Consider the following 13004-nt stretch of genomic DNA (forward strand, 5'->3'; position numbering starts at 1 on the left):
CAGACACCTCCCTGGGGGTGTTAACATTTCTGTAAATATACCAGAATTAGCCAAAAGGCTATATCAGTAGTCCCATGAAAGCAGTTACTGCCAGCCTAAAAACATGCCCGGAAACATGTCCCACCAGGAGGTCCCAGGGAAGACCAGGGCACACTGGAGACTTTGTCCCTCGGCTGGTCTGGGATCACCTCGGGATCCCCCGGAAGAGCTAAAGGAATTGTCTGGGTTGAGTGAAGTCTGGCAGTCCCTGCTTAGACTGCTGCCTCCGTGACCCAGCCCCACAAAGCAGGAGGATCATGGATGTTTAAGGCAATTCTGTGAAACATTTTTAACCTGAAATGTTAGTGCACCTTAAGACTTACTTAGGTTTCAGAATTATGAAAAAATTGCACTGTTGCCATAGCAATAATTTATAACTGAATATTCTATATTTTGAAAGCTCAAAATTGTGCCATAAAAAAACATGAATTAACTAGTTTTGTTTTTAAAATGAAAAATAAGTCAGAGTGAAAAGTTAAGAGAAGACAAAGTCCATGAATTTCCTCTTTAATAATAGATGAACAGTACAAATATATCCGATTTAAGAAACGTGATATATACATTGTTTCACAGATCTCAACATCATATTTACTGAGAACATTCGGGGCCACTGAGAAATCACCTGAGAACAAGTTAGAAAACCATTTAGTCCAATGTCGACAGGTGGAGGTATTCTTTACACAAACATTAAAAAATCTGAAATCAAACATGTAATACTACAACTACTACTGCAGTGCCTTGAACAAGTATTTAACACATCTTCAATTATCATCACCGACTGTAACTGTACACTCACTACTAGAACTATATTACAGCCAGGAACACTTTGCACAATTGTTCAATAGTGTTTTACAAAAAAAAGAAAAGAAAATAGACATTTCACAATATACAATTAAAAGTCTTGAGTTTCCATATTCGAAGTGTGCAATTGTCACCATACACTCACAAGACGACTCCAAACAAGGCACCATACTTTTAGCATCAACTCCTGCATCGAGATTTACTGTGCTCCTTGGGAATAGTTCAGATCGATGCAATGTCTAACAAAATATAGATTCTTTAAGGCCGTCCATAAGAAAATACACATTATCAGGATGTCGTTTCACTGTTGGCCAAAGTTCTTCTGTGCATTATGTAAACAATACCAAAATTCAGTATCGAGTGTTAATGTGCAGATGTTATATGTAAACGGTTTAAAATAGCATAGCTTTTTTATTGTCATTATATTATTGAATCCAGTCTTTATATAATATAGTTTTGCTATTTTTGGAATCCCCAATCTTATGAATTGCTATAGAATATTTTCTATAGAAGGATGAACTGAAGGGGTAAAAGTCTCTGCCTTGTGGGTAATTGTGCGAATGGTGCTCTCGCAGCATTGACCCTGAATTGCCTTGGCACAGACACCTGACAATATCCACCGACTTCACCGCATACATCGAATCACATGAGCACCACAAAAGAAAGGTTAACACTAAATGTTAAAAAGTGGGCTAAACGCTTCCTCACGGAGGACACAATCCGGTCATTACACCTTCTCTTGAGAAAAAAAAAACCCTAAAACATAACAAATATTAGATTACAAATGTGTACATGTGCAATAGTTCATCAAAATATAAGCAGATCATCTATTCATGTCCAGTCAGTGGTGATGGAACCAACTGTGCTCGACTTATAAGCAGCAGGTGTGGCAGCCATTTTAAACGTCAGCCAAGAGATCAAAATATTTCACCAGGTAGTACCACCACACAAGAATATTCATTTTCAAGTAAGCTTATGCATTGAACTTAAAACAATATTTTAAAGCATGCATACATGACTGATAATGTTAGATGCAAATTTGACTATTTTGTGCATCACATAGTAGGTTTCAAATGAAAGTAGAGCCATGTATAAACAAAAACGCTGATATCAAGTCCAAAAACTGCATTTGTGTGATAAATCTGCGAGAAAACTTCAAATTAATTTGAACATAATTTGGTACTGGGGTCGTTTTCCACTTCCACTGGACCCATTTTAGGGGCTATTAAACATAACAAAATATGCGAGTATATTCCTCCGCCCAATCTGAATGACATCAATTATCTCTAGAAATCTTCCCATTAACAAACTGCAGTGACATACATTCTCATTTTAGCATGGTGCCGATCGGACGCAGGACTATATCCATTTACACAGCCAACACTTTCACATCTGTACACAAGTCTAGTTTTCCCCATCACATTTACAGATACAAGGAAATAAAGTCAAGTTTTACCACCACTGAACTGCTGTGGGAATATATGCAGCTGGACCGGGTGCATTTTTTAAAATCTGTTACTTTACGATTATGTCCATGCCACTTTGCGAGAGATGGCATGTTTGAAACCTTCGGGATCCACGTTGCCTCCCGGTTGTAGTGCTTTTTCGAGGCTGACCAACACATTTTGATGGCACTCCCTGATGTTCACGGGATACTTTGCCCTTACCAGCTCGTAGGCAGCGATAAGCCTCATGTTTTGCTTCACCATTAGGTATTGAATAATGCAGGTGGGGGCCAGGGAAAACCCATCCCGACAGTGAACAAGGACCCTCTTCTTTTTCCCCGTGGAGGCGTCGATGCATTCGTTGATGTCCTCGAAGCAGCGCTGTTTCAAGGCCGGACCGTCTCCCAGAGCGTCCGGCACGTCGCTGATGTCCACCTTGAGTCGGGACCAGCTGTGGCGCGCCCCTCGAGAGCACGTGCAAGGGATGAGGTTGAGATTCGGGCCAGATTCACCCGGCACGTTACTCATGTCTATTATACTGTCTATGTTGTTGCGACACAAAGTACGCCCATTGTAAGCAGCATTTAGATTCCCGACAAAGATGTAGTCAGTTACTTTGGAGATGACCGGTTCGGAATACTGAAAGTGTTCACTGGTTTTAGGGTCAGGGAAATCCGGTGCCCTGGCTCCAGCGGGACCTGTAGCAGCTCTTCGGCTGTAGTTTCGTAGTTTTTTGGACCCGGAGCGAGACGGAGGGTTGGATTCGGTCTCTGAGCTGCTGTTCCAGGGCGGAGAGAAGAGGGAGAAGCGGCTGGAGGACTTGTTCTTGTTGAGGAATTCGACTGGACTGGACAGGGCCAAGCTGGAGGCGGTGGTGGAGGCCGAGGCGCAGAAGAGCGACGCACGCTCCAGAGAGCCGGTGCTGCTGGCTGCCCCTGCACTGTGGGCCTGCTCCATCTGAAACACACACAAGGCAGTGAGCATCGGATTCATTCAACAGCATTTCAAACCCAATAGCTGCCAATAATAACAGGGTCGAGCCAAACACTTTTTTTCTTATAAAAGTTATTTTCATAGCGTCAGTATAGTCAAAGGGACGTTTCCAATCAAAAACAATACAAAAGGATTTTTTTAGTTCAGTTAATTGATTATTTGCTGCAGCCCTAATATACTTCTAATCTTTTCCTCCATTTATACAAATATGAATCAAACCAATACAACGTCATGAAAGCAGTACTTCTGCCATCCTGTTGTCCGTGACAACTACAACACGTCTTTGACACACTTGTTTACTTTATCTTTATTGACTCTTTAGTGACTCTACCTGGGCTTTGAGGTTGTTCTTCCATTCCTGCGTCTCCAGGGCCTTGAATCGTCCACTGCTGTCCGAGGAGACGGACACACAGAGGGGCCGGTGCAGCCTGGGGGGCAGCTGAGGTGTGAGGGCGACCGGGAGGGGACGCACGTCAATCTGGTCGTGCCTGTTCATCATCAAATCAGGACAGGAGCCTGGGAAGAGGGAGAAATTGAAACAATAAGAATGACAGGCATCAGTGGTCCATAAATTATATCAATAACTTTCCATGCACCAGTTACATACCTGCACATTCAGAGCGAGTGATGGACTGTATTTGAAGCGTGTTTTGAGTTTTGAACAGGCTTCTAACTATACCTAGAAAGACATGCATGCAGTTAGTACGTCTTTTGGAAAAGGTATGCATTAAACTCATGTCATTATGTGGAATGACTTAGATAGAGCTTACCAAGCCGCCCATTCTGCTTTTGGAGGACCTTTTTGTCCAGGAGTTTTTGAGCACTGTTTTTGTTCCATTCTTCTTCAGTTCCCATGGTTCGTCTCCTGCTGATAAGGACAGAAATAGATGTCTCAGGCAGCCCCCCATCTTTGCCAAGCCGGGAAACCCTTCACCTCCATGGAATGCACATCTTACAAGCTCCGTGCATGGAGCCTGCAGCTACGTTAGCCGCCAATACAGGCTAACAAACAAGAGTTCTATTATCCGCTCAGGGTGTGTAAGTCATGTTGTCATACTGATGCAGCCTCATGGCAAACGACTTTTAAAATACACCTGTGGAGTTTGCGTAAATAGCGGTAATTACATCTTTCTCCAATTGGGCACATGCTAAAGGGTAGCCATAGTATTAGCGAGCTACCCACTGGTTATGGCAACACTGTCCAAGGGAAGCTGCTTTTGTTGCTCATTTACGCTGAAAGTAATTCAGCAGCTAGACATCGAAACCCACTGCCAGCGAAAATGACTTCAAATGTGATCGTTTATGCGGTGCTCGATGCTGGCAGGCTCCCAAGCAGCTCCGCCAGCCGAGCATCTCCTCCGCCTGAGCCCACCCCCCTGTGCGCATGTCTGTGCGCAGCTGCGGCCGTGCTGCGGCAGCGTAATCCCGGAGCACTGTCTCGCAGGAGATCAGACAGCGCTGTCCAATCATTATCATCGTTTATTTTAGTAACTATATTCTTTTAGGGTCACCGCCACTAAATCATATTTACACACACACAAAATGTTATAATGTCTTTTTTGGGGATGCTTTCTCTTTCCTTCAAGTCCTAACATGGGGAAACAATTTCCTAGTTCTCATCAGGTTCACATTCAAATAAAGTTTGTTGACAGCACCCGCCAGTCTACAATAGAGCTACACATTCATCAGCTCGTGTTTACCACACATTATGTCATGTAAAAATGTAAAAAAAAAAAAAAAAAAAACATTAGACCGCAGAGCCAAGAAGCAACGAATAGAGAATCAATATTTAGTTGCTATATTTTAATTAATGTTGAAGGTTTACTATGTAACTTTTCTGGTGGGGCTGCTTGTCTCCTTGGAGATGTTATCACTTTGCCTGTAATGTTCCACAACTAGGTCACTAAGTCACTACACCAGGGCCAAGATACTAATGCCAGATCTATGGAAAGGCAGTCCCACTCAGTCAGAATAGATGTTTTTCTGTTCATTTTGAGGAATAAAAAGGCCCGTAATTGAATAAATCCACCAGTTTAATGCCATTTGGAACATTCCAGGCATACCAGTACATATTCATGGAGACAGGCGTGTGGCGTACCCTTTGCCCCAAAAAAGTTGCATTCTGCACCTTTATATATCTCAGAAATACAGGAACGTCTCGGTATTTTTACAGACACAATAATTTTACTTTTTGACATACAAAAAGTGCAACATTTAAACATTTATTTTGCTTCGGTTAGTGTTAAATCCTGTAAATCTTAAATTAACATTGCAACAGGAACCACAACATGATACTGTATATAATTTATTTATGTAACAATCTTTATTTTCTAAACTATTTTCTGAATTAGTTTAAAAAGCCATTTGCAGTTGAGGCTCTACAATACCCGAAAGCATAAAAAATATGGCACAACATTTCACTAAAGAAGCTGTAATTAACTCACTTGAGATCATAGGCACACACAGTTGAAATATGTTGACAAGGCTTTTCTTAATCTCTTTCTTACTTGTTTGCAGGGGCTAGTTGTTCAGCTGTCTTCAGAGTATATCAGATATCATGAGCTGTGCGTGAGAACAATCAGTAGTCATCTGCAGGCTGATCTGATGAGGATCTTGAGCTCATCTGCTTTGTAATTGGAGGATGGCTGGGTATCTCTCCTGGTTCCCTGGTAACCCACCGACCTGCTGATGTCACTGCTCTCCATAATCAAGTGAGTGGATCCAGCTATTATTGCCTTTGTCAATAAAAAGGCAGGGATATTCGCACCATAAAAGAAGTCTAGGAAAGCTGGTCTGCTCCTCCTAAGTGAGGTTGGGTTATATTCATTTTGAATTTACAGAAAACAAACACAATACAGACATTGCCATTGCCATTTAACACAAACATAGATTTGATCAAGACAAGAAAATCCATACCAAAACAGGCTTTGAAGGAAACGTATGCAAAATCAACTTAAATGAGATTCAAACCTTGTTACAAAGGCATTTCCCAATCATTACTCAAAGATGTTTGAGCAACTTGTATTGTCCAGCATTTGACTTGAGTGCGTAGAAAATTCCTGTTTTCATCTACCCCCTATCCCCGCCCACATTATTTGAAAAATTCTGACGTCAAGTGACACATTTAAGGGTTTGGAAATGTCATTCAAAAATAACATGTAAATGACTATTCGCTACTTCCTGAAGAGGCGGGGCTTATCATTTATGCAGCTTTGAACAGGAAGTCAATGAATTTGTTTATATTATCTAGATATTTCTAGATTATTAATGAATTAATAATCTAAAAATCTAAAATAATAAAAAATGCAATTAATTAAAAACTAATTATTGCATTTTACAATTAACAAAAATGCAAAATGATGATTATATGTCTCTTTGAGAGATATTTTACAAACTCTTAAACGAATCATTCTTGAAATAAAGGTGTTGTTACTATTTATAATACAAGATGTAACTATAAGGGAGAAGGCCTGATCTGGTCTGATCTGGGAAGCTGAGCATGGACCTGATTTGTAATGGCAGAACACACTGTTGTGTCTTTGGGCATGACTCTTGACTCTCACACTGGTGAAGGCATGAGAGAGTTGTTTGTGAGGCATATCATTTTCTGTTCCAACTCCACAAAATCTAAAATGCTTTGGCTGTGTTATGATTTGCTAACTCAAGTTGATGTGCTGTTTTTCTTCTATGGTTGAATGCTAATGGTCCTCACGGTCGTATTAGCAAAGAGCTGCAGAGAAGGCTGACACATTTACATATCAATAGAGTCCTTGAGCCCCGAGACTCGTCAGCACTGCGTTTGTGTGGAGCCTCACTCACCTGTTGCCTTCTTGAGTTTACCCACAGTCTGTGAAAATGACAGCACTGTCTGGGCTCGGAAGGGGATGATAATACAGTGACTCCATTAGAGTTATTTTTGGTAAAAGGAAGTTTTGTCCAAGTAGCAGCATCTCTTTTGGAAAGCCTTTTGAATCGACTGCTGTTGCTGTTGTTGTGATATTGGACAATAAAATGTAATTTAATTAGTGTGGTTGTCACAGTAATAATAATGATTATAATAAATGTAACTTGTAACTTTTCAAGACACCCAAGGACATCTTACAATTAAAGCAATTAAAAACAAATAGCGAGTAAGCTAGTAAGGAAATAAGAGCTCGAGTAGTTCTCAGTGTTGGGAAGAATACTTGAAATAATGTATTTATTCAATTTCAACTCAATTTATTTTTGTAACACCCGTAATCACAGCAGCGGTTGCCTCGAAGGGCGACAATGAAAACAGATTAAACAATGTTTATACGAATTAAGCAAATGTTCCAACTTTCGATTTGCAGATAGACTGTGGAGCTGGAGCCACTCAGGAGGAGAACCAGTTCTTTGATGTAGATGAGGAACCATTCATCTGGAGTAGAGACTGTTTGTCCAGGAAGTCGAGGAGGTCAGCATGTGCCTGATACAGAACCACTCCTCAAAGGGAATGGAAGAAGGAGACAAAGTACAGACTACAAGTACAATTTTGTTGCATTAAAATGTGTTTTGCAACATATTCCGTTACATGGTCCAATTAGAGTACTATATTCAGAATATTTTTACATTAAGTTACATTATATTATGGAGAAGCGTGTCCCAGGCGTGTTTGAGCATGAAAGCTCCTTCGTCTCGGTTCATTGTTGCTGTGCCTCCTTTCCTGATCTCCATTGCTGCCCTTATCCAGTGTTTCATATGTATATCCTGGTCCTCCTGTTTGCAGTGGTCCCACAATGAAGATTAGTTTTTCTCGGTGTTCTTTCTTTTCTGATCTTATTAGACTTGTAGTAGTTTGGTTTCAGATTCCTACTCTCAGACCAGTTCAGGAGATTGAAAATGACTTGTCTGAAAATGAAATGTCTTGATTTTTAAAACATTTTCCAGATGAATAGTGCACTTTCAATCATGATATTATGTTACTTGACTTGTAGAAGGCGACTCAGTCTTAAGTAAGAATGTATGTAACATTATATTCATGGCACATAAAGAGTTGTGGTCTTTACCTGTGCTAAAGTGTGACTCTGGTGTGCACAGGTGCTGAGTAACACGTCTGTAGCATTGTTTACTTCCTGGTTTGTGGTTGTGGGCTCTGGGACTTCCAGATGAATCGTTGGTCTCTGAGGTCCTGATCCAGCAGCTGAGACTCTTGCTGAGCTCAGCTTAATTACACTTCATTTAATTTCATTTACTCCTTCGTAATATAAAGAGAAGATTTATAGAACATTCTGCTGTGATGGTTACCGTTCGGAAATTAACTAAACTATTTACCTTTAACCTTTTTAAGATTTGGAAAGACATTTTATGTAGGAGGAGAAGGAAAATTTCCAAGACAATCCAAATGTTTTCCTCCAAGCACTGGCTCGCTCACTGTTGGTCACTGTTGGGTCACTGTTGGTCACTGTTAGGTCACTGTTGGTCACTGTTGGTCACTGTTAGGTCACTGTTGGTCACTGTTAGGTCACTGTTGGGTCACTGTTGGTCACTGTTAGGTCACTGTTGGGTCACTGTTGGTCACTGTTAGGTCACTGTTGGTCACTGTTAGGTCACTGTTGGTCACTGTTGGTCACTGTTAGGTCACTGTTGGGTCACTGTTGGTCACTGTTAGGTCACTGTTAGTCACTGTTGGTCACTGTTAGGTCACTGTTGGATCACTGTTAGGTCACTGTTGGTCACTGTAATGTCATTGTTAGGTCACTGTTAGGTCACTGTTGGTCACTGTTGGTCACTGTTAGGTCACTGTCGGGTCACTGTTAGGTCACTGTTGGTCACTGTTGGTCACTGTTGGTCACTGTTGGCTCACTGTTAGGTCACTGTTGGTCACTGTAATGTCACTGTTAGGTCACTGTTAGGTCACTGTTGGTCACTGTTAGGTCACTGTTGGGTCACTGTTAGGTCACTGTTGGTCACTGTTAGGTCACTGTTAGGTCACTGTCAGGTCACTGTTGGTCACTGTTGGGTCACTGTTAGGTCACTGTTGGTCACTGTTAGGTCACTGTTAGGTCACTGTTGGTCACTGTAATGTCACTGTTAGGTCACTGTTGGTCACTGTAATGTCATTGTTAGGTCACTGTCAGGTCACTGTTGGTCACTGTTGGTCACTGTTGGTCACTGTTGGCTCACTGTTGGGTCACTGTTGGGTCACTGTTAGGTCACTGTTAGGTCACTGTTGGTCACTGTAATGTCATTGTTAGGTCACTGTTAGGTCACTGTTGGGTCACTGTTAGGTCACTGTTGGTCACTGTTGGTCACTGTTGGTCACTGTTAGGTCACTGTTAGGTCACTGTTGGTCACTGTTAGGTCACTGTTGGTCACTGTTGGGTCACTGTTAGGTCACTGTTAGGTCACTGTTGGTCACTGTTAGGTCACTGTTGGGTCACTGTTGGTCACTGTTAGGTCACTGTTGGTCACTGTTAGGTCACTGTAATGTCACTGTTAGTTCACTGTTAGGTCACTGTTGGTCACTGTTATGTCACTGTTAGGTCACTGTTGGTCACTGTTGGTCACTGTTATGTCACTGTTGGTCACTGTTAGGTCACTGTTGGTCACTGTTAGGTCACTGTTGGTCACTGTTATGTCACTGTTAGGTCACTGTTAGGTCACTGTTAGGTCACTGTTGGTCACTGTTGGTCACTGTTGGTCACTGTTGGCTCACTGTTAGGTCACTGTAATGTCACTGTTAGGTCACTGTTAGGTCACTGTTGGTCACTGTTAGGTCACTGTTGGGTCACTGTTAGGTCACTGTTAGGTCACTGTCAGGTCACTGTTGGTCACTGTTGGTCACTGTTGGCTCACTGTTAGGTCACTGTTGGTCACTGTAATGTCACTGTTAGGTCACTGTTGGTCACTGTAATGTCATTGTTAGGTCACTGTCAGGTCACTGTTGGTCACTGTTGGTCACTGTTGGCTCCCTGTTGGGTCACTGTTGGTCACTGTTAGGTCACTGTTAGGTCACTGTTGGTCACTGTAATGTCATTGTTAGGTCACTGTTAGGTCACTGTTGGGTCACTGTTAGGTCACTGTTGGTCACTGTTGGTCACTGTTGGTCACTGTTAGGTCACTGTTGGGTCACTGTTGGTCACTGTTAGGTCACTGTTAGGTCACTGTTGGTCACTGTTAGGTCACTGTTGGTCACTGTTAGGTCACTGTAATGTCACTGTTAGTTCACTGTTATGTCACTGTTAGGTCACTGTTGGTCACTGTTGGTCACTGTTATGTCACTGTTGGTCACTGTTATGTCACTGTTGGTCACTGTTAGGTCACTGTTGGTCACTGTTATGTCACTGTTAGGTCACTGTTAGGTCACTGTTGGGTCACTGTTAGGTCACTGTTGGTCACCGTAATGTCATTGTTAGGTCACTGTTAGGTCACTGTTGGTCACTGTTAGGTCACTGTTGGGTCACTGTTAGGTCACTGTTGGTCACTGTTGGTCACTGTTGGCTCACTGTTAGGTCACTGTTGGTCACTGTAATGTCACTGTTAGGTCACTGTTGGTCACTGTTGGGTCACTGTTAGGTCACTGTTGGTCACTGTTAGGTCACTGTTGGCTCACTGTTAGGTCACTGTTGGTCACTGTAATGTCATTGTCAGGTCACTGTCAGGTCACTGTTGGTCACTGTTGGCTCACTGTTGGGTCACTGTTGGTCACTGTTAGGTCACTGTTAGGTCACTGTTGGTCACTGTAATGTCATTGTTAGGTCACTGTTAGGTCACTGTTGGGTCACTGTTAGGTCACTGTTGGTCACTGTTGGTCACTGTTGGTCACTGTTGGTCACTGTTAGGTCACTGTTGGGTCACTGTTGGTCACTGTTAGGTCACTGTTGGTCACTGTTAGGTCACTGTAATGTCACTGTTAGTTCACTGTTAGGTCACTGTTGGTCACTGTTATGTCACTGTTGGTCACTGTTGGTCACTGTTGGTCACTGTTATGTCACTGTTGGGTCACTGTTGGTCACTGTTATGTCACTGTTGGTCACTGTTAGGTCACTGTTGGTCACTGTTATGTCACTGTTAGGTCACTGTTAGGTCACTGTTGGTCACTGTTATGTCACTGTTGGGTCACTGTTAGGTCACTGTTGGTCACTGTTAGGTCACTGTTGGTCACTGTAATGTCACTGTTAGGTCACTGTTAGGTCACTGTTGGTCACTGTAATGTCACTGTTAGGTCACTGTTGGGTCACTGTTAGGTCACTGTTGGGTCACTGTTAGGTCACTGTTAGGTCACTGTTGGTCACTGTTGGATCACTGTTAGGTCACTGTTAGGTCACTGTTGGTCACTGTTAGGTTGGGTCGCTGTTGGTCACTGTTGGTCACTGTTAGGTCACTGTTGGGTCACTGTTAGGTCACTGTTGGTCACTGTTGGTCACTGTTAGGTCACTGTTGGGTCACTGTTGGTCACTGTTAGGTCACTGTTGGTCACTGTTGGTCACTGTTAGGTCACTGTTGGTCACTGTTGGGTCACTGTTGGCTCACTGTTAGGTCACTGTTGGTCACTGTTGGTCACTGTTAGGTCACTGTTAGGTCGCTGTTGGTCACTGTTAGGTCACTGTAATGTCACTGTTAGGTCACTGTTGGTCACTGTTGGTCATTGTTAGGTCACTGTTAGGTCACTGTTGGTCACTGTTAGGTCACTGTTGGGTCACTGTTAGGTCACTGTTGGTCACTGTTGGTCACTGTTAGGTCACTGTTAGGTCGCTGTTGGTCACTGTTAGGTCACTGTTGGTCACTGTTAGGTCGCTGTTGGTCACTGTTGGTCACTGTAATGTCACTGTTAGGTCACTGTTGGTCACTGTTAGGTCACTGTTGGGTCACTGTTAGGTCACTGTTGGTCACTGTTGGTCACTGTTAGGTCACTGTTAGGTCGCTGTTGGTCACTGTTAGGTCACTGTTGGTCACTGTTAGGTCACTGTTGGCTCACTGTTAGGTCACTGTTAGGTCACTGTTGGGTCACTGTTAGGTCACTGTTGGGTCACTGTTAGGTCACTGTTAGGTCACTGTTGGGTCACTGTTGGTCACTGTTAGGTCACTGTTGGGTCACTGTTGGTCACTGTTAGGTCACTGTTGGGTCGCTGTTGGCCACTGTTAGGTCACTGTTATGTCACTGTTGGTCACTGTTGGTCACTGTTAGGTCACTGTTGGTCACTGTTGGTCACTGTAAAGTCACTGTTGGTCACTGTTGGTCACTGTTATGTCACTGTTGGTCACTGTTAGGTCACTGTTAGGTCACTGTTATGTCACTGTTAGGTCACTGTTGGTCACTGTTGGTCACTGTTAGGTCACTGTTAGGTCACTGTTATGTCACTGTTGGTCACTGTTAGGTCACTGTTGGTCACTGTTGGTCACTGTTATGTCACTGTTGGTCACTGTTGGTCACTGTTGGTCACTGTTGGTCACTGTTAGTCACTGTTGGTCACTGTTGGTCACTGTTGGTCACTGTTGGTCACTGTTGGTCACTGTTATGTCACTGTTGGTCACTGTTGGTCACTGTTGGTCACTGTTATGTCACTGTTGGTCACTGTTAGGTCACTGTTGGTCACTGTTGGTCACTGTTAGGTCACTATTGGGTCACTGTTGGTCACTGTTAGGTCACTGTTGGGTCACTGTTAGGTCACTGTTGGTCACTGTTGGTCACTGTTATGTCACTGTTGGTCACTGTTGGTCACTGTTAGGTCACTGTTGGGTCACTGTTAGGTCACTGTTGGTCAC

At 42.9% G+C, this 13004-nt stretch overlaps 1 protein-coding gene across 2 annotated transcripts; it reads right to left on the reverse strand.

Moving 5' to 3' along the window:
* Window positions 1-514: 514 nt before the first annotated feature.
* On the reverse strand, window positions 515-4636 carry LOC140348896 (uncharacterized). 2 transcript variants are annotated; one of them, XM_072435029.1, is made up of 5 exons: window positions 4373-4636; window positions 4049-4280; window positions 3886-3957; window positions 3610-3794; window positions 515-3242 (listed from the first exon to the last, which is right to left on the reverse strand). In XM_072435029.1, exons 2-5 carry the CDS (start codon window positions 4131-4133, stop codon window positions 2367-2369), a joined length of 1218 nt encoding a protein of 405 aa, XP_072291130.1. In that variant the 5' UTR covers window positions 4134-4280; window positions 4373-4636; the 3' UTR covers window positions 515-2366. The 2 variants fall into 2 exon arrangements, with proteins under 2 accessions (XP_072291130.1, XP_072291129.1); XM_072435028.1 differs by having other exon boundaries at window positions 4049-4636.
* Window positions 4637-13004: the final 8368 nt, after the last annotated feature.

The sequence above is a fragment of the Eucyclogobius newberryi genome, unplaced genomic scaffold (genome assembly GCF_026437365.1).
Source record: "Eucyclogobius newberryi isolate DKJ021-1_F unplaced genomic scaffold, fEucNew1.0.hap1 SCAF_7, whole genome shotgun sequence".
Lineage (NCBI taxonomy): Eukaryota > Metazoa > Chordata > Actinopteri > Gobiiformes > Gobiidae > Eucyclogobius > Eucyclogobius newberryi.

What these genes read in the sequence shown, in the direction of transcription:
- LOC140348896 (XM_072435029.1), bottom strand. Translation starts at nt 4,133, where the DNA reads ATGGGAACTGAAGAAGAATGGAACAAAAACAGTGCTCAAAAACTCCTG. An exon ending in AAAGCAGAATGGGCGGCTTG is followed by an intron (nt 3,958 to 4,048) that starts GTAAGCTCTATC and finishes ATGTCTTTCTAG; the next exon opens with GTATAGTTAGAAGCCTGTTC. An exon ending in CACTCGCTCTGAATGTGCAG is followed by an intron (nt 3,795 to 3,885) that starts GTATGTAACTGG and finishes CCCTCTTCCCAG; the next exon opens with GCTCCTGTCCTGATTTGATG.